Genomic DNA, 19,929 nt, shown 5'->3' on the forward strand with positions numbered 1-19,929 from the left:
TATCAAAGTGTAAATTATATCGAAAAATAATTTTGATAGCTTATTTTTGCAAAAAAAAAATCTTTTTTTTTTTCAATTTAACCACAAAGTATCCTAAAGCATAAATTAAGATTATATTTGCCCATTTGGTGGTTGGTAATTAGTTGCATACAGCATAGTTTATTTATGTTCTAATGTTTGTATAGAGAATATATATATATATATATATATATATATATATATATATATATATATATATATATATATATATATATATACACACATATGTACATGAAAGCAATAAATGTGATAAACAAAAATTTCCTCAAAAAATCTGCATTTGCAAATTACTTATTTACATATGTTTGGATCACCTCTGCCTAAACAAATAAATTATGTTAAATGATTTTTCTTACCTATAATTGTTATTTGACTGGTTAGTCATCGTCTTGATCAACTCTCGGACCGGTACGTATCATCCATTTCGGATTGTTTAGGAAAATACGATAATAATAATAAGTATTAGGTAGGTTAAAGGTGATATATATTAAATTCTTTCTTAATGTCTGAACTTTTTAGGATTTTTATCACCAAATCCAAACATTTATCATTCTATCTTATGTGGCCATGAGCTCTCACTTTGTCTCACCTGTTCGGTTGCAGGTGCCACCCAATCCAACTGAGGACACACACACGACTGATGGGCTGCTTTCCGGCCAACAATTACCGTCATACCATACGATGGGCCGACGAGCTCAGCACAAACCCATAAACTGGCGTCCTCGAGCCACCGCTACTAATGAACTCGCATATTGTACGGCATCCTACGATCCTATCTGGCATCGCGAGGAGGGAGGGAGGGCAATCTCGTAGTTTGAGACAAGTCCTGTGGGCATTCCGGTAAAGAAAACTTCCCTTCCATCATGCATTAGAAAATCTCTGCATCTGTCTGCACTTTACCCCACTTAGCCAGCACCCTAAAAAAGGATGACCTACGAATGGGTCCCGGTGCCGTAGTTCAATCAACAGACAGGTGTTGGCTTGGGTAAATATAGGGCAGGTGTTGGTCTAACAAATCATCGTTTGAGATGGAAAAGCCTAATAGATTAATAGTAAAAGAGAAGTATTCCAGGGATCGAGAGAGCGAGCGAGCGAGCGAGAGAGAGAGAGAGAGAGAGAGAGAGAGAGAGGGAAGGAAGCCATAACCACACCCGACTGCTTCCTGCCGCGCCGCCCAAATCCGTGCTCCCTCCTTCTGCAATCAGCTCGGCGGCTGTCGATCGGCCATGCGGATTCGGAAATGCGCCTCCCAGCTGTTGGGCACGCGGCGCGCCGGCTCTCCTTCTCGACTCACTGCCGGGCTCAACTCCTCGCCGCCGCCCCGGACGTTGTCGTGGGACTCCGAGGCGTCTTCTTCCTCCGCCGCCGCGGGCCTCCTCTGCGAGTTGAACCGGTCCCCATGGGATGATCCGATGTGCCTCGAGCTCATAGCTGCGTGTGATCCGGTAAGATCCACCCTTCCAACCTTCTTTGTCTCTTTCCTTTGGATTCAAAACCCCTTCCTTTCGGCTTCTGAATCAGCTTGGAAACCCTAAATTTCAATTATTTGCGGCCTATTGTCCTACTCCTCGCATTTTCTCGAGAAGGTGATGCTTCCTCCAACAGTTAGGGTTTTTTGTTCCTTCTTGCTCCCCGTCTCCACTAATGCTCGAAATAAATCCGGTTGCGAGTAGTGGAACAGTAGTCGATGTCGGGAGGCAATGCCAGTTGCCTTTCTGCATCTTCTGCTGGTATTTATTTGCGGAAGCTCCGCTTTCGATTCGAGAAAGAAGAGGACATTAATTCAGAGACATGGAAACCCTAGTTGCTCGATCGATCACAATAGAGCACTCCCAAGTCCTACGCAGTCGCTCCGATCAAGTTTTCGACTTTCTTTCTTTCTTTGTCTGCGGATTTTTGTTCCCGGTTCGACGGGGATTCGACCTGACACCGATGGCAGGAAGAAGAGGAGGACGACGGGGGCATTCTGGGAAATGGCGTGAAAGCTGAAGTGGGCGAGCCGAGGGGCAATCCTGGAAATCGAATCAAATATGATGCCGCTGCAGTATCCTGCGTTCTCAAGAGGTAAGCATCAAACCTAGCCCTTGTACTCTTCCTCCCCCTCGCCTTTCTCCTGTGCTCGGCTCCCCAAACCATTTGGAAAAGCGGCGCAGTGCAGCTGTAGATTCTCATGCCGGAAGCCGATGCTTCTTCTGGCAGGGAAGCAAGCATGAAGTGGTCGGGGGATAAGGTAGAAGAGAAAGCACGGAAGAAGGACGGGGCAAAGATGACGAAGAAGAAGAAGAAAGGCAATGTCCTCCAAACAAAAGGCGGAGTTGCGGCTACGGAGGCCTCTCTGAGCTGCAAGAAGAGCGACGGCAAAGGTTGGCACTGTAAGCGGCCGGCGCACCGCCCGCACTCGCTATGCAATTACCATCTCACCCAGCTCCGCTCCTACACCTGCAGCCCCGGTCATGGCAAGGCTGCGGAATCACCACCCAGCGAATGCCAAGGCGGCGTGAGCCGTAGACAGAAGAAGACCAACACGGCTGGAGCCGATTCCAACATGTACTATTACTATTCAGGCTTCGGCCCTTGGCGAGCAAAGACGAGAAGTCGTCAGGCTACCGATGATGATGATGATGAAGAAGAAGAAGAACAAGAAGACGGGAAGGAGATTTTGAAATCCGGCAACGGGTGCGATGCGGACGCCCCCGCAATGGCTGGCGAGAACGAGGAGAACAGTGACGAAGACAAGGGTGACAACAGCGGGAGGGATAGGGAGGGGAGCAAGAGGAGCCACAGGAAGAGAGGGAGGAAGAGGATGAAGGCTCGGTCTCTCAAGTCCTTACTTTGATATGTATCTTTTGGTTGCTGTTGTCGTAATGTGTTTGCTAAACACGGATATTGCATGGTTTGCACGTCTAAGAATTGCCATTTTGTTTGGTCGTGTTGCATGGGCCGGGCTTGGGTCTGGTTCGGCCCGTCATCACTTTTCGACGGATACCTGATGTGCTTCTTGATGACTGCGTCACACCCATCTTCTGTCGTGAAGGCATTCTTGACCCTCCTCGTCGTCAGCATCATCGTGGCTGCTGGTAGAAATTGGATTCTCTCTCGCATCTTCTTCTTCACTAGCCGCAACGGCGCCATTACAGCTGAGGAGAGGAGCTGGAGGAGGTGGTGGTGGCATGGCGAGTGCGGGTGGTGTGCCAACCTCTTTACAGAGCCAACCCTTACGGTCGCTCTTCTTGCATCGGTTGGACCTCTTCCTTCGCCTTCCTCGTCATCTTTTTTTGTCTGCTTTGCCTTCTCCTTCCCCTCGCTTATAAAATCGGATACGCTGCTGTAGAAACTTCTGCGGCAGAGTCGTGTTTTGAGCTTCCACGAGGTTGTTCCGGCGACAAGGGCTCGTCTTTGACCGAGATGCCACTTCCCGTGATGCCCTCCCTCACGCTCGTCGTCTTCCTCGACTTTGATGGCCTCTGCTGGGGTGCCGCATCTCCATCCTCCGCTTTCTGCAGCGGCAGGAACGTACAGAAGCCCCAGCCAGTAGCCAGTTCCCAGTAATGACGATTCGAGTCCCGAAAAAGAGAGTGTTAAGGTGCGAGGAGAGGAGGTAAAAAAGAATGGAACACGGAAGGACGGATATGACCCTTAAAACAAATGACAAGGTCGGATGGAGACCCCGATGGATCTAGGGTTTCCTCCCTCCATGATCCATGCTCCTCGGCCCTCGCCACAGCCCTAGAAACCATAACGATGCTCCATCACATCCCACTAATTAACAATAAAAATCATATCATAAATCCGTCAAATGGCCGGAAGGCGAAATCTGGAATCTACACGATTCAACATCTTCTGATTGATCGTGGATTCTTTCTAATCTTCAGATGACAAGAGGAACGAATGAAGTACAGAAACGGACGTGAAGAAAGGAGCAGCGGAATTAAGGAATCCCGCAGAGACGACGAGTAGATGTTTATTAGGTTGATACAGAGAAAAGCGGAGGCATTGTTCGAACCTGAGGAAGGTGGAGACCAGCCATCACATCCCACGGCGAGCAGTGGACCTGGCAGCCCACCACCCCGGCAGCCGCGGTGGGAGCCGACCCCTCCGTCTCCCACGTCTCCAGCGGCGGCGAACACCAATGCGGATACCAAGCAGCTACTGGAAGAGAAGGAAGTGGGGGTGGGGTTGACCTCTCGCCAATCCCAACAGCTTCGGAGCTAAAGGTCTTGTTCCTTCCTCTGATCAGAGTTGGGACCAATCTCTCTCTCTCTCTCCTGCCCTTCTTGAATTGTTTGTCCCATATCGAACCGATTAAACCAATGTGTGGCACAATTCAAGATCGGTTTTACAATAATAATAATAATAATAAATTTCAAGACAAATGCATAATACAAATATTATTATAATTAATAAGTTTTATATTTATTTTCTGTACAAAATCATACTAATAAATAAACACAAAATCCTACGTTAGAATGTAAAAATAAAATTATTTATCATTTTAAATAAATTTTGAAAGCGAATTTGATTTTGTATGACACCCCAATACCACACACACAAATCAGATAGAATAGATTTGCAAGATGTGGTTATATAAAAGCAAAATACAACACACTATCAAATTGGCAGAAACAAAGCATTGCTTGATGCCATTTGCCTTCGTACCCACATTGCCTGTACAACATCATATATCCCTACAACACATAGCTTAGCTTGTCGAGGGATCCCTTCAACACATCCCTTCCTTTCAGTCGTCACAACACTGTTCGTACAAACAAACAACAATGTCTGTAATCGGACTATCTTTCACTTCCTCCTCAAATCGATCACAATCACGCTTATGTTGTCCGCGCTTCTCCTCGCCAGTGCAAGCCTGGCTAACAGCACCGCCGCCAGAGAGCACCGCGCGTCGGATGCTTGTTCTTGCTCTCGTCCACCAGCAGTCGCGGCCCCGCCATCGACATCTTCGGCGCCACTTGATCGGTCTGCTTCTTCCAAGCACCGTCGAGCCACGTCACATGCTACGTCGTTGGGCAGCACGTCCCACAGCCCGTCGCTGGCCATGATTAGGCACTCGTCCTCGGCTGTTCTCTCCACCACGCATATCTCCGGTTCGGATATCACGAAGGGTTTCAAGTACTTGTCACCTGCGATGGTGCAGTCAAACAGCTATTGCTAAAATGGATACTACTCCTACAGAAATGTGCCTGGTGATCAATAGTACTGATCACAAATAGAACCTCAACACCTATAATTTACACTATATAACCCAAAAGGAGAGATAAAAGAAAGAAACTCTTGTTATAATTGATTAGAAGCTTTAGTGAAGCCAATCATTTCTTTCTCTGGAAATAGAAGGCCTAAAGATGCAACAAGTAACATGATTCAGTCAATAGTTGGCATTGTTGATTGCTCGTTCTTAACAGTAACATGTCAAGTGAAATGCATTATAAACCGTGAAAACTGCATGAAAAGCAAAAGGAATACAGATTATTGAGAGTAAATAATCTAAACACATATGGGGGTCACAGAAGGCTCAACCAGCACAAGCAACCTGAGAGAAAGTTAATATGAATTAATAGCAACTTTAATTTTTAATAGCCTGAATAAAAATTAAACATAAGACCTTCTGCTTGGATATTATTTTAAATTTTCGAATACCATTAATTCATCTAAAAACTTAGCCCAATAAAAGGGATATGATCTACAATTTAAAAAGTAACCTCACCATAGCTGACACCTGAAAGATGTCAGGAGAGAAGTTCACATAAATAGCATTTCCAATTTCTAGGGAATTCTCAAAAACGAAACTTTGATTAATTCTTCCAATCATGCATTAATTAGCAAACTCTCCCTCATGGCATGCGTTGCTGAAAACTTTAACACCAGCTACGACAAGCATATATGAAGATGACAAAGAAATCCAAATTGCAACAGCAATCTGCAATCCAGTAGTTCTTCCTTTTGTCGCATCAAGTTATACTCGCTAAAGTTGTTTGATTCATCAACGTTTGGAAGAGTTATAACAAGTTATCAGCAGATGGATCATGTCATACGAAAGCAATCAACCAAGATTTAGTGCAGACGTACTTAGTCTATTGGTTCAAGGTAAGAAGATGAGATCGCAGGAGAAATCAAACCTAACGCCCGTGACATGGCGAGCATGCCATGGACGCGAGCGCCATTCAAATATATCACCCGCCCGCCCGCCGCTTCTATTCTCGCCAGCTCATCAGGCCGGTCCGGCTGCCAAATAAATTAGTATTAGCCGTCTTTTAAGGTCGCCTAATACATCGTGTTAGCGTTGCAGTATCAAATTCTCGATTCGACACGCATACATCAAGACCACACGCGTCGCACCGAGAAGGGATCGGTTAGAGCACCGCTTCCCAATACCACCACCCTGATCACGTGCCACCGAGAATTGCACGGAAGGAAATGCCCCTTCGTAACCGTAAACAATTACAGGGGGTGCCACTAAACTGACCTTGTGGTCGGAGGAAAGCGGCACCGCTTGGCCGCCGCGGCTGAGCACCGCCCGCGAGTCCCCGCAGTTGGCCACAACGACCCGGTCCACACCGACAAGCGCCACCACCGCCGTCGAACCGACGATCTCCGACTCGATCCCCGACCGCTCGCAGCCGCAGGGCGGCAACCCTATCTTACCGCACGCGCAGGCCGCTAGCGCCAGCTCGTCCATCCGTGCGAAGCTCCGTCCCACCGCAGCCCTCGTCCGAGCCATGTCCTCCTCCTCCGTTGCTGCGGCCATCTCCCGGCCGAGCTCTTCCGCCAGCAGCACATGCATCCAGTCCTTACACAGTGCTGCGACCTGCGCCGCGAGAACGGTCAAGATCACCCGTAAATGACGATTAGAAGACGAAGAACCTATTTGGAGCTGCGAGATTTACGTGGTAGCCGCCGTGGCCGTCGAAGACGGCGAAGAAATGGAGCGGTCCGCTGCCTTGGGGCCGGAAAAAACCCGGCCAGACCGAGACGGCGTCCTCCATCTCCCTCGACCGTCCGGTCAGTGATATAATCCCGTACGCCACCGAGGGTTCCACAACCGCAGGCGCCGACCGAGAACTCGACGCGATCTCTGGAAGGCCAGGTTCTCCGCCGGATGCCGAGACTGTGGAAGGGGACGATGACGAGGTCGTGACCAAAGACGAGTTCGCCGGCGGGGTAGGAAGAGGGGCTTCGTTACCGGCGGTCTGTCCTTCGAGGGGCTCCGACTCCCGGAAGGCCTCCTGCCGCTTCCCCGTCCTCCTCGAACTAGGGGGGGAGGCGCCTTCGGCGGCAGACACGAATTGGCACATCTCGATCCGTCGGCGCCGCGCACCGCGGCATTTCTCGGGTGTGTCACCTTCGCCAGCCATCTCCAGGCAGGCGACGGCCATTAACCGCTGGGATCGGCGTGAGGGATGGAGGGCGGCGTCGAGATCTGAGCCCAGCCGTCGATCATCTCCCGTAGGTGGGTTGTCTCTGTTTGTAGGACTGGGAGGGGACGCACTTAGGCCAGAAGAAAGGAGGTCATCCTTAAATGCACGAGGTGATTAAATTCGCGAGAGAAAGCTGTTCGCTGTGCTTCTCGTCGCAGGAAGCTCGATGTGGCAGTCACCGATAGCGATGTACTGATACGTGTACCAGGTTAGGCGTAGTCGTCGTGACCTCTCAGAGGACCGTTCCGTTTACGACGTGTCCCACCAATATAACGCAATTCGTGTCGAGAACATTAACATCCCAAATTGTAGGAAAAACGTACGGCGTTATCCTAATTTATTTTAAGCTCACAAAACACCGTTACAGGATTCCATCAGGCTATCGTTTTAGTGACAGCATCAATTGGGTCGGACGCGGTGATCAGCGACGGATGGTTGTCGTAACGCGTGTCTCTGCCGTCGCCTTCTTCACACGATGCCGTTCCATGGCGCACGTAAGCGATAGAATAATACAGAGGAACGACATGCGTCGCGAGCATCTCAGAAGTCTCCGCAACTCGACAAAAGAAGCGGAGTTTCAACAAAACAAAAGAGGAAATAAAAGTTAAAAAGTAGTTCGTGCGGCCAACGGCGAGAGGACACTACGAGGGTCCGACTGCCGTCGGATGAGCGACGCGTGTGGTGCGAGCGCGGCGGTGTTCACACGAGGCGTCCAATGGCGGAGCTCCACGACGCGGGTCCGGCCGGCCCCGCGCCTCACTTTTCCAATCCCCCTCGCTTTCCTCCCGACCGCTTCCTTTAAAAGGTGTCGCGTTTCCCTGCGACCGGGACGGCCGGCCCCACGCAGGAGGACGTGGCGTATACGCGTCGAAAGAGATCGGGACGTACGTATTCTTGCTTTGTGTTTCCACCCTCTTTTAGTTTTCTGCTCTTTTAGCAAAATCACAGAAACAGTTGATGTCACACTCGAATACAGATGAGGATGCCAACGTGACGCTGACAGCAGTCACCCACGTAATCCCGATCTTATTAGCACACGCGTCCATGGCGCGTAATCACTCTAAAAGATCAATACTAATCCATTACATTACAGCATCGACTTCCGCTGGTCAAGCAAAAGAAAGGTTGGCCACTTACCTCGTTCTTTATGTTGAGGTGCCTATCGGCAGAACACGTGTACAACATCTGCTGATGGCAATGGCCACGGGATCTTTGAATCCAATGATTCGGTCCACATCAAAAAGGTTGAGTTGTCGGGTCGCCATCTGTCATGTCCACAATTGGGTAGCATCGAATTTGCCATCGCAAAGTCGTAAACGCCAAGTGTTGTTCAGATGTTGGGTGGCTTCGTGATCGCCACATCGTGGTGGCGCTCGAACTTATCACTCCTTTTTGTTACTTGATGATGAAGATTTAAAGAAGCCTCCGGTCAAAAGTGGATTTGTTTCCCTTAGAATATCTAATAAATTAATATTAATTTTGATCGAGAATACCGTCTAAATATCTTTTTCGAATCATGCATGCCAACAACCACGTCGAGGGTGGATGACGTGGCTTAAGCTGGCGGTTTCCGAGAACGGGCTTCGGTTTTATGGGCTCATTGAGTTCATTGTATCCGTGACATTGGACTCATTGGGTTTGATTTGCCATGGTTTTATTATAAATATATATATCTTTACACATCGTATAATTTTACGAATACAATACGTACATTCATAGTCTATAAATAATATTAATCGGAGAGTGGCTGACGTAACGCTGCCGGATCGTTTCTCCGGGCGTTACCGGTCGCTTCTTTCTTGATGTCAAAGCCATTGTTCCCTCCGTTACCATCGAAGACCTACCGTTCTTTCCTCCTCCTCATACGCGCCGTCAAGGGACAGCGCCGCCATTCGTTCGGGATTTGAGTTCTTCGAGGTTCGATTTTCCATCCCTACCTCGCCTTTTGAATCAATCAATATATAGTGTTATGGTGCTTTTCCACGTCGCAATCCTTGGGAATTTCCGGATGATGCTTCCTTGGACTCTTTCTCGGTCGTTTCTTGTATGATCGATCATCCATACGGGCGTCCACTATAGAGTCCATTTTCTTCATTGTGATCGTGCTTTTCGTTTCATTGAGTAACCCTAGCGACTGAAAAGTAAAAGGCGAACCAATAAGTGTAGCATCATCGACTTTATGCCTCTGGGAGAGTTAGCAACATAAAAGAGCGAAAAGGTGACCAGATAAGCACCGCAACTGCAGCTCCAAGGAGCAAAGAATCCCTAAATGCTTAGGGTTTGCCCAGTGCTGACCCATTCGCCTTTTGCAAGTATGTAAATTATTGTAGGAAATAATAGAAAATTTGTTAACCGAGGCCGTTATTGACTGTATTAATCATGGGATAGGGGGTAGCAATTTGGGCTATTCAGGTTCATTCGATGTGGAGTTCGAGGTTTATACTGGAGGTTATTGCCTTTTGTTAGAGGTGCAGACCATTCACAGGACTCAAATTCCCTATGTTTGATCGATCAATCCGATGTGTTTTAAGCTCAGGAAATGTTGTATACATATGTGTCCATTGTCTTGACCCCCTATCCTTCTGCAAATTGGCAAGTTATTGTAGGAAATAATAGAAAATCTGTTCCCTATACCTGTTCTTGACTTTAATCATGGGATAAAGAGTAGCATTTGGGCTATTAAGAGGTTCATTCGGTGTGGAGTTTTTAGGTTTATACAGCAGGGTATTTTCTTTTGTTAGAGGTGCAGATCATTCACAGGACTCAAATTCTCTGTTTGATCGTACAATTCAATGTGTTTTTGTCTTGTGAAGCTATGATTTTTTGTTCCATATTCTGTTGCTGACATCCTTAATTGGTTAGTGGACACGTCCCTATTTTCCTTCTTAAGCTAATCTAAAACAATACATTTTTGCATGAACGGTTGTAAGTTTATTAAGCTAATCTTTTTTGCTACCAAAACCTCCTTCTGTTGATTGAGGTCGCGGTTATGTCATGATACATAATGAGATATTTGGCACACTTGTGAGTATTGGGCACATCTCATGCTTGCCAGTATATAGAATCTTAACTGCAACAACACTTGCACATGACATGATTCAGCATATGACATGTAAATTATAGGTCTCTATGGCTAGGACCTTACTCCTTGTTTCTAATTAAACTTTTGGGGCTTAGGCATGTATTACTTTAATTCTAAGTAATGATCATTAGTTTGTAATTAGGGGCATTTGTTGGGAACTACAGTCATCATAGGAGGATTGTGATTTAAGAATTATGTTGTTTGTGTAGTAAACTCAACGCTATTGTATATATATATATATATATATATATATATATATATATATATATATATATATATATATATATGTGTGTGTGTGTGTGTGTGTGTGTGTGTGTGTGTGTGTGTTTAAATTTTAGCATAATTTAGTCAGATTTGAAAAGCTCTAAGCCAGACTAGTTGATGTTGGATTCTTAGATGCCTTTGTGATGGCATCAAAGAACAAGCCTATATGATCTTGACCAAGTATAAATCTTCTAAACGCTTAACTTATTGGGAACTCAAGGTATCTTCTTTTATGCATTTCACTGTAGGATATTTTATGCTCTTTCAAACAATTCCCGTCAGCCATTTATTCCTATAGATCATGTTGCATAGACAGAGTTCTCTTATGGAGATGAAAATGTGCTAACGACAGACTGGTTTTGCCTGTTGATGTCTTGTCATTATGCTAGGTACTCTTAGTTGGCATTCGAACTGTGGAGTCAATGGTTCTAACACATGGAAAAATACAAAAGACAACTATCTCTAAAACAAATATAGCTAGTATGCTGATATGTGACCAGAATTATGTGGATGCAGTCCGGGAAATACTGTTCAGTTCTATCATTATCTTTTAGTTATAGTGATGTTCTCTTTTTCATCTTTTGTACCTTTGATGAGCCCATCACCTCTTCAAGTAGTGTTTTGTGAACAGAATCTAGCTATGAACTCATGTATCTTAATCCTATATTTCTTGTTTCAACTTTGGTTCTAGAGGTGCTTATATCTATTAGGATTCGCTGCTAGTGACTGAGGAGTTCCCGGTTTTTTATCATGAAAACATCTGTTTAGGAGGGGGGAGGATTATGCCAATTGATGGTCATCATCTTTAAAGATTAGTATTTTCTTAGATGTTCCTTCCGTTATTGCAACCCTACTGTATGCTTTTCCTTTTCAATGGCTTGATATCTAACAAATATGAGGTGATCAAAATGGGTTGTGTGGGCTTCCAGATGAAGGGCTCCACTAATTATTAGTTCTGGAGTTCCTTAGTCTGCTAGCTAACACCATATTACTCAAAGCTCTATAACTATTGAAAGAAAGGCATCAGCATTTGGCATCATCTAATAATTATCACAACATGAAAACTATTAAATTGAAACTACATCGAATATGCAAACTTTCAAATATTACATCATAAAATATTCACATTTTGAGTAATATAACTCGAGCATTTTTGCCAATGGTTAATTTCCTTGAATTGATTGATATCAGAAATATGTGATAATGTGAGTAAGTACATAAGATGAAATATTCTTCAATTAGGCTTTGTCATTTTCGGTCACTTTTTAGGTACATTCTATCCAGGTTTTTAGGCTAATGCTTAGTAGTTCAATTCACTTTAATTTTATACTATGTCTTTATGAAATTGTGAGCCTTGGTACAATGGTTACTCTTTTGTGACTTGAGAGACGAAGATTCAAGTCACGGAAATAATCTTTTTAAATATTTAAAAGTACAGTTACATACATTGATTCGTAGATCTGAAAACAATCTTTATTGACGGCAGCCTCGAGTATGCCCTTACATCCTTTTTGAAATGGCAAGTGCGTAAGATTTATTTCATGCAATATCTTTGATACTCATTTTCATGGCTAGTCGACAAAGAACAACTTATTAGTTTTGGAAATTTTTACCTTTGGTAGTTATGTGTAGTTGCTTGCCGAGATCCATGGTTCGACTTATTTGATGATATGATAAGGATAAAGCTCATTTCAGAATTAATGGAAGAGTCAAATAAACTATGTTTTATTTTATTATTCTGCTGTGTCGAGTAGGTCGATGCTTCTTGCACGTTTAAATTCACTAGTCAAAGGCAGGACTTTGAACCGTATGGTGATGGATCCAATTTATCTCTAGCACTAGCACTTCTCTTGATATAACTTTTGACTGACATTTTAAAAAGTTAATAAACATAGGTTCGATCGATTATTTCACCGAACTCTGAACTTAGAGAGGGGTCTTTTTTTTTCCTGATGGATATACTGGAGGTTGAAAGAGTACTGATGACTAAGCATTAATATATTTGCCTAAGAGGTGATTTTTCTGAAGGTATATTGATAAAGTGTGGCTTGTCATACATATATTTGCATAAGCTCACCCTTTTGAGTTGTCCATCATAAGTATGACATTCATCTTGGTGAACTTTTTCTTGCCATCATGCTGTAGTGTTGTCAAACAGATCCTTATTCAACTTTTGCTTGCCACACTGCAGATAATTTAGGATACTCCACATTCAGATAACTTTGAGTGCTTATAGATAAATTAAATTCCTGCTGATTTCTTTACCTTTTATATTGAGGATGAAATTTTATTCCTTGTGGTATTCATCTACAAACGTAAAGGTTGACCTTCCTCATTAATTCACTTACAGATGATGCATCGCATCTAATATTAACAGTGCATGCAGTGGGACGTCAACATTAATTTTCGGGTTCTATCTGAATCATGTCTAAGTTACAAGTAGTCATGGAATCAATGCTTTTTTTTTTTTTTTGTACTGACGAGGCCGTAGGCATTGTGGCACTGGTTGTGGTCACGTTTGCTTGCATTCTTTTCGCCGTACAAAGTGTAAATTTATTACTCTTAGAAAAGATGGTTGTTCGAGTGTGAAAGAGAACGGACATGACGACTAAACAACTCCCACCCACTCCTTTATTATAAGAATACTGGTGAATCATATCTTGTAGCATTCGATATTGATGAACGAACGGTTCAAAAAGACCGAAGCTAGCCCTCTTCTATGTAATTCTGAACACATTATGGATGGTTCTGAATACGATCACATCTCAATGATGATGTGATTGTCACATGTATATTCATCTAAATTCTAAGTCAAATATCTGCTTATGCTTAGAGCATAAGTGGTGGGTAGCTGATTTTTTTGATAAATAGATATTTAATTATTTGAGAGTGTGATGATATATCGAGCACCAGTGGTCTAGTGGTTGAATAGTACCCTGCCACGGTACAGACCCGGGTTCGATTCCCGGCTGGTGCAATATGTGTTTTAAGATTTTGTTTTCAGATACTTTGTATATATATTACTATCGCAACATGTTTCAAGGATATCTTTCCAAGCTGTAGCAGATTCTGATGAGGGAAAGTGACACAAAGGTGTGGGGAATCATGTGTGTTACGGACGAAGAAGAGGTGTTTTTTTTGTTATCAGTGGATGCAATGATTCCACCAAGAGGGTGCATGGATTTGAAAATTCACCATTGGAATGTAATATCCAAGTTGCCTTTGATTAATGACATATTGGATCGAATATAGTACTTCAATTGAATCCATGTGGGACAGCAATGATCATTCTATTGCATGTCTACAGTTCAATCGATGCATAAAGAAATATGAGGCAGCATCTTTCATGACATATTCTAGTGAATAAAGAACCAGTTTCATGAGGACCTGCTCATTTGTTTTTGTTGACTTGATGTAGGTGGGGCTTTCTGTGTGCATTGCAAATTCATGTGAGGGAAAAGAAAAGATGAAAAGATTAGCCTATCACTTGAGATGCATCACAACTTCGCCTACATTGAGAGACCATCATTTGCAGCATCATGAATTAAGAGGTTAGCCAATCTCTCTCTTACTTGTTCCTGATGTATGCTTCTGATTTTAATATGTCAGCTAATCTACCGGAACCATTCCAAATATAATAACGTACGTTAACAAGTACCATCAAAAGAAAGTGCTCGAGGCCTTTACAAGTCATGGAAAACACGTAGTTTCACCTAATGATGCACTGAAACTTTTGAGGCTGGTATACATTACCGGCTGATGTAATAAATTAGTCGAGCAGATAAATTTAGTCCACATCATTAGAATTAAAATCATTGTCATTAGCCTTCATTTGATTATCTTCATTTATATGGCATATAAATTTTTAGTGATCAAGAGAATTAGTTAATGAATCATCAATATGGATATATGTTTAGAGTATAGAAAAGGGAATAAGGTAGCTACTTAGCAATCAATCTTGATGGTCATTATGCAGAAATTTTTTTGCCCTCAATCTCTGGCTTTTCCTAATCTTCTTTTTCTGTGGCACTCTTCGTTTTGTTAAAGGATTTGATTTGCCTAAGGAATATAATTGTATCAATATCTTAGTTGGAGAAAGATCAGGTTTAAGACTTTTTTTTATCAAAGAAAGCCTTTCCTTTGTTAGCATAACTATCTTATTATTACCAGTGAACAAACAAAATTTACTTCCACTGCAATGAATATCCACAGTTAATAATCAAAATTGTTTTCATGAAACTAAGAAGGAAAATTAGGTCTCCTTTTATATATCGTTGCATCCTTTTCAAGTGTATTCAACTTCATATACAATTGGGAGGAAGAGAAAAAAAAATATATAACTTGCAGTTTTCATGAGTCAGCCAAGTGGATATAAAAAAATATATGCAATGGGGGGGGTTAGGGTGACGCCACACTTTAATTGTCAGCCTAGCCATCATCTTCCTGGTAGCAACAACATAAGAAGAGAATTATAAGAATCAACAGAGTTTCATGTAGAACACTTCATGCAACACTCGCAGAAGCTTTGGAAGGTTCAGCTTTGCATATCTTGCTTGAGACAGCCTTGAAGCAGCTGCTTTCCCAAACTCAAAGTTTCTGATCTTTGATTATTGTGCAACATAATTGTATGCTATGTTAAGCTAAAAAAGGACACCGATAAGTGTTCACCAAAACCATGCATGGTAACACGGAGAAGGTTTTGCCTTCGTCCTCGTTTCGCATCGGTTTCTCTTTAACTAGTATGGCGGCCGGCGCGCATGCGCACGTGCGATCGCGTCGTGAGCAAGCTGCCCGCCGTCGGGTATTAGATTCGGCGGCAGGTTGTACATGCTCAGCAACGAGGGATCCAGTAATCCCCCGCCGCCTCCTGTTTCCTCCTCCTCGACCTCCTCTTCCCCCTCGAGTGGCAGCCTCTCGTAGGTGGCATTACCAAACGTCGTGGCGACTACCATGACGGGTCCCGTGGCGAGGAGCGACCCCACGACGCTGCCCCCCAACACCTGGCACTGTTCGCCGGCGAGGTAGACGGTCAGGCCGGTGGAACCCGGCAGGGCCGGACCGGGCAGGAACGTGCCAGTCAGCGACAGGATCTCGAAGCGGCCGTGCATGGTGACGACGGCGCCGGGTGCAGCTGGCTGTCGAAGGGTGACGTTGGCGACTGTACCGACGCCGCTGAGCACGCTGACGCCGCACTGCCGGCGGCGTGCGAACTGCGCGATGCACTCGGCTACGTCGGCGCCGCCCGCGACCTCCATCACGTGGCTCCGGAGCACGTTGGGGCTGTCGCGGGTGATGAAAATGGGGGGCTTTGGCTTGTTCTTCGATCCAGGGGGCCGCCCGCGAGGGCGACGGCTGCCGACCTCCACCGCTCCTTCTCTGGGGTCGTCGTCGTTGTGCCGGTCGTCTTCGTCGTCGGCTTGGGCGAAGACCTCGGGCGCCTTAGAGGGCATCCCATCACCAAGCTTCTTGGGGCCGGTGGATGCCGGTTCGGCTCCGGGAAGACCGAGGTTACCTGCCCACCAAGGGTTCGCCAGCTTCTCGGTCTAAAGCACTAGAGCTTCTGGCTTCAGGTCTCTCTCTTCCTTCTCCTACTGATGCCAGAAAAGAAACGAATAGGAAGAAGGTTCTCCTCTGGAGAAAATTGAGAGGAAAAGTCTAAGCTCGAGCAAGTCCTTTTACTTACCAAGCATATAGCATCGGAGACATATATGATTGAGGAAGCAGGAAACAAGTTTGACCTACATCGCGAAGAAGGAAGGATGCAAGAAGGACCTTAATGAACATCTACACGAAACAGAAGGAGCTCTCAGCTCCATCGCTCTTAAGCTGATCTATGCGCAGGAGAAGTCAGTAACGTGTGTCTGTACTTTTCCTCCTCTTTTGATTTACACGGAATGGGAGCAAGCAAATGTTGCCACTCACCAGGAGGAGAAAGAGAAGCCTGACCTGCTCTTGGAGGGACAGAGAGATGTGTGGCCGAGGAAAACATGGAGTAGTTTAATGTTGGTGGGGAGTTTCTTTAGATGTTTGTGTTGGTGCGAGCTGGGGTGGGTGGTATGTGCCTTGGCATGGGTTGCATCGAGAAGAGAAGAGAACATGGAAGAGGAGAGAGAGAGGGAGAGAGAGAGAGAGAGAGAGAGAGAGAGAGAAGAAGAAACGGCAGGAAAGGATGTGTTTTTTTTGTGCATATATGCTAGTGACTATATATCCACTTGATTGAAATAGCGACTTCGTCGGTCTCCAAAGCTGACTAATCTCTTATGAAACCATCTACGAATCCCTCACCGTAGATAGATCTTGCTGCAAGAACACTATTCTCTAGATTTGATAGCATCACTGGCCATATAGTCTGTAGTTGAATTAATGCTGGGAAAGATATGAGCAGCTCAAGCCCAAAGTGGAAGCAGGTTGATCCGAGTTAAGGTGTACGAAAGTTGAATTGCCGAAGTGGTATTGAAGTGTCGAAGTAGAACTCTCGATCTACCGAGGTGGAACTCTTGATGTAGTGCCTACGTAAGATTGATGTTGGATTCTTTCGTCTAGATCCCTTTGATACATAAGTGATATGATTTTATAGTACTAAAAAGAGTCCTGAAGAAAAAGAAATATATATTTATGGTCAAAACCTATCGGTCATAATTAATTAGTAAAATAATTAACAGAATAATACGTGGACAATTCGACATGTGCCACATCAGTATCTATATGAGTTACGGGAGTGAGTCGTTGACAGCCTAGTCAGTTTGATTTGGTTTGGCTTGGGGTTATCCAAAGTGCCTCTAAGCTCCCGAGATATCACCTATACAAAAATCTAGGTCAGAAAAGGTTTCCTAACTCGATCTCTCCGATGCATAAATTAATAGTTCGAGATATATGAGTGTGGATATGAGTGGTCAAAAAGGTGATCTCATTTTTATTGTGTTGAAAATAAGTTTTTATGTTTAGTGATAGTGAAATAAAATATTTCATAGAATAATATACGAGAAGGTAGTCTTTAATCGTCTCCAACAGCTTCCCTTTGGTCTCTTATCCATGTGAGCAACAAGGGGAGAGCAGACCATAATCGCCTATCTTATACTCATGCCCATGTGACTAGACGCATGGAGGGTGGCCTCCATCTTCTCCTTTTATCTTGAACACCACGTGGAGGTCACATGCTGGATGATAATTGGCTGATAGTTTTCTTTCTATCATTTGTCCCCCTCGCCCTTCAAGCATGCTTCAAGGGCTCTCATAAGAGGGATTATAAGTTTAAAGTCTAGTTCATTTGGCACGTTAAGCTTATGCTTATTTGATTGATCATCTAACTCCGCACATTAGGTAGATGCTGATAGGGTTAGCGGGCACTTGACTCATGTCTTGAATCGATGACCTTCGTCCATTAACAAGGTTGCTTCTTGCCAACAAGCCCTCTTCGATAACAGATCAATCCTTATCAACTTGAATCCGACCCTCCTTTGGGCATGGAGGTCAACAATGATGAGGTCGGTTTCTCAACCTCCATGGCTCGATAAAGACAACAAACGAGAGGTGCAAGCACTACTAGTGACAATCTATCACCGACTTACCCCTTCCATCACCAAAGGACCCACCTTAGGCAGAGGGGGCCCATTTCTTCCTGACCTCCATGTCTTGGGTGACGGTCTATTATTGACCTACCACTCTTTTTCTACTCACTGTCAAGATGAGCTATAAGTGGTGCGAGGTGGGTTCCTTTGCTCACTAGGGGGAAAGGGTTCTAGTTTCTCGACCTGGTGATGGTCCATCGCAAACCCGCCCCTCTTCTTCTGCTCATCGTCAAGGTAGGTTACGAGAGGAGTTGATGTGGGTCATAGGTGGTGTCGAGGTAGTCTCCTTCTCTGTTCGTCATGGAGTGAGTCAAGTTTCCTGACCTCCATACCTTGGGCTACGGGTGGTGTCAAGGTTGTCTCCTCCTCTATTCATCGCGAGGAGGGGGTCAGGTTTTCTAATTTCCATGCCTCAAGTGGAAGAGGGGGTTGTGTTTCCTGATCTAACGACAATCTATCATTGACCTGCCCCTCTTCTTTTGCTTGTCGTCAAGGTAGGCTGCATGAGGAGCTGAGATGGTTTCCTCCTCTATTCGTCACAGAGGAGGGGGTTAGGTTTCTTGATGCGGCGGTGGTCCATTATCGACCTGCCCTTCTTCTTCTACTCGTTATTGAGGCGGTCTCCTCCTCTGTTCATCGTAGAGGAGAATGTTGGATTTTCTGACCTCCACACCTCAGGTACATCTTGTCATATGCCTTTGACCGTAGTAAGTTTCTTATTACGTGGGTCAAGTTTTTTTGACTTACACTCATCGAGCACATTTTATTTTGTGCCTCCCGTTATAGTAGGTTTCTTCTTACAAGGGTCGGGTTTTCTAACTCGCATGCCTCAGACACATTTTATCTTATGCCTTCCACTATGACTCAGGATTTTTTTTTTATATCGGTCGGGTTTTCCTAACTCACACATCTCAATCACATTTTGTCATGCACCTCCCGTTGTAGTAGGTTTCTTCTTACACAGATCGAGTTTTCTAACTCACATGCCTCAGACATATTTTGTCTTGTGCGTCCCACTATGATGGGTTTTTTCTTACATCAATCGGGTTTTCTTGACTCATGCGCCTCAAACATATTTTATTTTGTGCTTCCCCTCCATGACAGATTTCTTATTACACAGCTTGAGTCTTTTTTACTCATATGCCTCGAGCATATTTTGTCTTATGTCTCTTGTTGTAATACGTTTCTTATTACATGGATCAATCACTCTCTCTCATTCTATAATCAAGACTAATGTCCTTTCAGAGGCAATTCCCAAAAGACATCGATAACAAAAGAATTTAAAATCTATCATGTTGGAGGAATGTCTTCGAAATCCGCCATGATGGAAAGAGGACCCAAAATTTGCCATGATGGTTTAAGGACTCCGAAATCTGTCATAGTAGATGAAACATTTCAAAATCTACCATAAAGGAAAGAACTTCAAAATCTACCATAGTTGAGGAAGAACTTAAAAATCTACCATGATGAAAGATCCAAAATCTACTACGGTAAAGAGAAACCTCAAAGTCTGCCATGACGAAAGTGTAGAGCCAAATGTACTCGA

General features: G+C 44.4%; 3 protein-coding genes and 1 non-coding gene across 5 annotated transcripts; 2 read left to right on the forward strand and 2 right to left on the reverse strand.

Moving 5' to 3' along the window:
- The first annotated feature begins 1,130 nt into the window (after positions 1-1,130).
- LOC135596655 (uncharacterized) lies at positions 1,131-3,001 on the forward strand. Its single transcript, XM_065088717.1, has 3 exons — positions 1,131-1,484; positions 1,979-2,103; positions 2,239-3,001. Exons 1-3 carry the CDS (start codon positions 1,266-1,268, stop codon positions 2,873-2,875), a joined length of 981 nt encoding a protein of 326 aa, XP_064944789.1. The 5' UTR covers positions 1,131-1,265; the 3' UTR covers positions 2,876-3,001.
- A 1,593-nt stretch (positions 3,002-4,594) lies between these two features.
- On the reverse strand, positions 4,595-7,570 carry LOC103972088 (probable protein phosphatase 2C 68). The gene is made up of 4 exons (XM_009386289.3): positions 6,939-7,570; positions 6,518-6,859; positions 6,171-6,276; positions 4,595-5,177 (listed from the first exon to the last, which is right to left on the reverse strand). The coding sequence occupies exons 1-4, from the start codon at positions 7,425-7,427 to the stop codon at positions 4,837-4,839; spliced, it is 1,278 nt and encodes a 425-aa protein (XP_009384564.2). The 5' UTR covers positions 7,428-7,570; the 3' UTR covers positions 4,595-4,836.
- A 6,151-nt stretch (positions 7,571-13,721) lies between these two features.
- Positions 13,722-13,792, forward strand: TRNAG-GCC (transfer RNA glycine (anticodon GCC)). The gene has a single exon. It is a non-coding gene; the product is annotated as a tRNA-Gly (tRNA).
- A 1,467-nt stretch (positions 13,793-15,259) lies between these two features.
- On the reverse strand, positions 15,260-16,921 carry LOC135597611 (AT-hook motif nuclear-localized protein 20-like). 2 transcript variants are annotated; one of them, XM_065090806.1, is made up of 2 exons: positions 16,499-16,921; positions 15,260-16,403 (listed from the first exon to the last, which is right to left on the reverse strand). In XM_065090806.1, the coding sequence occupies exon 2, from the start codon at positions 16,263-16,265 to the stop codon at positions 15,552-15,554; it is 714 nt and encodes a 237-aa protein (XP_064946878.1). In that variant the 5' UTR covers positions 16,266-16,403; positions 16,499-16,921; the 3' UTR covers positions 15,260-15,551. The 2 variants fall into 2 exon arrangements, with proteins under 2 accessions (XP_064946878.1, XP_064946877.1); XM_065090805.1 differs by having other exon boundaries at positions 15,260-16,406.
- Positions 16,922-19,929: the final 3,008 nt, after the last annotated feature.

This window comes from Musa acuminata, chromosome BXJ1-11, assembly GCF_036884655.1.
Source record: "Musa acuminata AAA Group cultivar baxijiao chromosome BXJ1-11, Cavendish_Baxijiao_AAA, whole genome shotgun sequence".
Lineage (NCBI taxonomy): Eukaryota > Viridiplantae > Streptophyta > Magnoliopsida > Zingiberales > Musaceae > Musa > Musa acuminata.